The sequence below is a fragment of the Mandrillus leucophaeus genome, unplaced genomic scaffold (genome assembly GCF_000951045.1).
Source record: "Mandrillus leucophaeus isolate KB7577 unplaced genomic scaffold, Mleu.le_1.0 Scaffold237, whole genome shotgun sequence".
NCBI classification, from domain to species: domain Eukaryota; kingdom Metazoa; phylum Chordata; class Mammalia; order Primates; family Cercopithecidae; genus Mandrillus; species Mandrillus leucophaeus.
In genome coordinates this window covers 671273-674670 of record NW_012102443.1, presented here as the reverse complement: position 1 = coordinate 674670, position 3398 = coordinate 671273, and the positions used below count along the sequence as shown (strand labels likewise).

Here is a 3398-nt window from a genome sequence, read left to right as displayed (position 1 = left end):
GGAGCGGGTCCGCATGGCGCGGGTAGAGACAGGGCCGAGGGAGCGGGTCTGGGGGACTCGGGTCCGCATGGCGCGGGTGGAGACACGGCCAGGGAGCGGGTCCTCACGGCGGGGGTGGAGACACGGCCAGGGAAGGTGTTTTTTGAGAAGGTGACATTGAACAGGCTGTGTAAAGAAGTGGAGCAGAGGCTCTCCTGGCGCAGGGAACAGCAGGGCAAAGGTCCCTGTTAGGTTTTGAAGGGAAGGCCGGCGTTAAAAGGCTGGGAGAGGTGCAGCTTGGACTCAGTCCCGAGGGAGGGAAGATCTGTGTGTGGAGAACGTGAACCCTGAGCAAGAGGCAGGAGATGTGAAGGGAATCGCCAGGGATCTGATCCGGAAGGTGTCTAGGTCCGTGCTAGGAATTTTGGATTTTAGAGTCCAGAGAGCTTCTCAGAAGGCAAATACAAACCAGGGCCTGGAGGGAGCCACTGGGCGTGTTCCACATTTTTATGGAAATTTTTATTGTGCTAATTGTAGATTCACAAACAGTTACAAGACTAATATGGAGAGATCCCTTGTACACCTTCCCAGTGTCCCCCATTGGTTACATTCTGTGAAACTGCAGTGCAGTATCAACCAGGGCATGGCATGGACACAGTCCACAGATCCTATTCAGATTTCTCCATTTTTCTTGTAGTTGTATCTGTTCTGTACAGTTTTATCACATCTGTACGTTCACATGTTCACTACCACAGTCAAAATGCAGAACAGTGTCATGATAGGGCCGTCCTGTTGCCCTTTCATAACCACACAGCTTCCTTACTCCCAAACTGCAAAAGTTACAGTATAACAGCCAGGAGGTTGACATTGATACTGGAAAGCCGCTTGTCCTTATCTATGTATTTAAGTCCACTGTCTCCACCTTTTTTTTTTTTTTTTGAGACAGAGTCTCGCTGTCGCCCAGGCTGGAGTGCAGTGGTGCGATCTCCACTCACTGCAAGCTCCGCCTCCAGGGTTCACAACATTCTCCTGCCTCAGCCTCCCCAGTAGCTGGGACTACAGGCGCCCACCACCCTGCCTGGCTAATTTTTGTATTTTTAGTAGAGATGGGATTTCATCGTGTTAGCCAGGATGGTCTCGATCTCCTGACCTCGTGATCCGCCCGCCTTGGCCTCCCACAGTGCTGGGATTACAGGTGTGAGCCGCCGCGCCCTGCAGTCTCCACCTTTTGATACAAGAACTATACATTGACAATAATTTTAACAATAATTCCAACCCCCGCCGCTCCCGCATCTGCTGCATGGCCTCAGAACGGCCCTGCTCATTCACCTGTGGGAAGGGGACACCCTCCTGCTGGTCACTTCTGTTTTCTGATGACCTCCCTCTCCACAGTGGCATTTTGTCAGCACTTGGGAATTTCCTGGCCCAGATGATTGAGAAGAAGCGGAAAAAAGAAAACTCTAGAAGTCTAGATGTCGGTGGGCCTCTGAGATACGCTGTTTATGGGTGAGTGCCATACAAGGGGTGGGTTTACCCTGTAGCCGCTGAGTGCAACCAAGCTGGGCACCAAAACCAAGTAGTTGGAGTACTCTCATTTATAATATGATTTTTAAAAAAACATTGTAGTAATCATCATGGGAAAAAACTCGAATGGTTCATATAGTTTGTATGGCATATATACACGTATGTGGTTTTTCTGTTTTTTCTTTTTTTTTTTTTGGAGACAGTCTCCCTCTGTCACCCAGGCTTACTGCAACCTCTGCCTCCCCGGTTCAAGTGATTCTCCTGCCTCAGCCTCTGGAATAGCTGGGATTATAGCCATGCACTACCATGCCCAGCTAATTTTTGTATTTTTAGTAGAGATGGGGTTTCACCATGTTGGCCAGGCTGGTCTTGAACTCCTGACCTCAAGTGATCCACCTACCTTGGCCTCCCAAAGTGCTGGGATTACAGCCTCATATTTGTGGTTTTATCATGTTTCTTTTTGATTGGATGGGTGGGGGCGACTGTCTTAATTGGGCTGAGAGGCAAACTTGAGGGCAAGTAACTCAACTTAAAGTCAGACTTCAGGATTCAAAAACCCTGAAAGCGTCCTTGACTGGGCTCATGGAATAGGAAAACTGACTCCAATATGACCAATTAGTTTTTATTGTTATTTTCATAGTGTAAATATCCAGAAAAGAAATGCTTAGGTACCCTCAAAAATGTCCAGTTTCTGAACCACATTCTGAATTGCAAAAGCACAGTGATTCAAGAGTTTTACCAATTTAATCCACCCTGAGCTCTTGGCCAACAATAATGTTACAGATGGATTATTTGAAGTGTTTTCCAACTACAGTGATTTTTTTTTTTAAATTCAGAATTCATGAAGATCATTTTTATGCTTACCAGCTTGCTAACTTGAATCATCATGGATTTTTCCATAATGTATTTAAAGCAGTAATCCCCCCAAGAGGGGCGGGTGACAAGATCACCTAGCAGGCCTCATCCAAGTACAGTTTTCCCATCCCCAGGACTCCAGTCCCCTTCCCCACTGAGAATCCCTGCATAGGCCCCATCCCCAGGACTTCAGTTCCCTTCTCCACTGAGAATCCCTGCATAGGCCACATAACACCCTGTGACCGAGTGGGAAAACACACTGAGAACCACTTATTTAAAGACTGTCAACGTCACAAGTTGAAAGACCCCACTTTTTATTGCCAAATTTTATGGAACTGCAAGGCCTCTTGTCCCAGTAGATGTGACAGCTGATTCCATTCTCTCCCAAGCACACAGGGGAATGATTAGTAGCAATGCACGCAAGCCAGAGTGCAGCACCAGGTCCCGCCCTTGCCAGTTAGCCTAGTGAGTTTGATGAAAAGCTCTACAACCAGGGACATGTCTGATGATTCATTACTGAGCACCTTCTCAAAGCCAGGCCCTGTTCTGGGCACTGCAGTGGACAGAAGACGTAGCCCGCTTTGGGGAGCCTGCCTTCTAGGGGTGAAGAGAGGCACAGACTAACCTAACAGATGAGATAAGGACAGTGCTAGGCAGAAAAGGAACTAGGGCCTGGAATAAAGAGTGTTAGCACAGGCATGCATGCGTGCTGGGACAACCCGGAAGTTGACAGTATGAGGGGAGCGAGCCACCATGGCTAGGCGAGGAAGCGCTGGGCACAGATTCCACAGCAGGGGGAGCGAGCCACCATGGCTAGGCAGGGAAGCGCTGAGCTCAGAGAGTCCACAGCAGGGGGAGCGAGCCACCATGGCTAGGTGGGGAAGCGCTGAGCTCAGAGAGTCCACAGCAGGGGGAGCGAGCCACCATGGCTAGGTGGGGAAGCGCTGGGCACAGAATCCACAGCAGGGGGAGCGGTAGGCGGGGAAGCACTGAGCTCAGAGAGTCCACAGCAGGGGGAGCACTGAGCTCAGAGAGTCCAC

The 3398-nt window shown here is 49.6% G+C and overlaps 1 protein-coding gene across 1 annotated transcript in view; it reads left to right on the top strand.

Moving 5' to 3' along the window:
- The first annotated feature begins 13 nt into the window (after positions 1 to 13).
- PXMP2 (peroxisomal membrane protein 2, 22kDa) overlaps positions 14 to 3398 on the top strand; it is a 12953-nt gene continuing 9568 nt past the window's right edge. The window contains exons 1-2 of the mRNA XM_011982227.1: positions 14 to 114; positions 1372 to 1485. Of these exons, the coding sequence (XP_011837617.1) occupies positions 14 to 114; positions 1372 to 1485 (215 nt within the window). The remainder of the gene's footprint in view (positions 115 to 1371; positions 1486 to 3398) is intronic.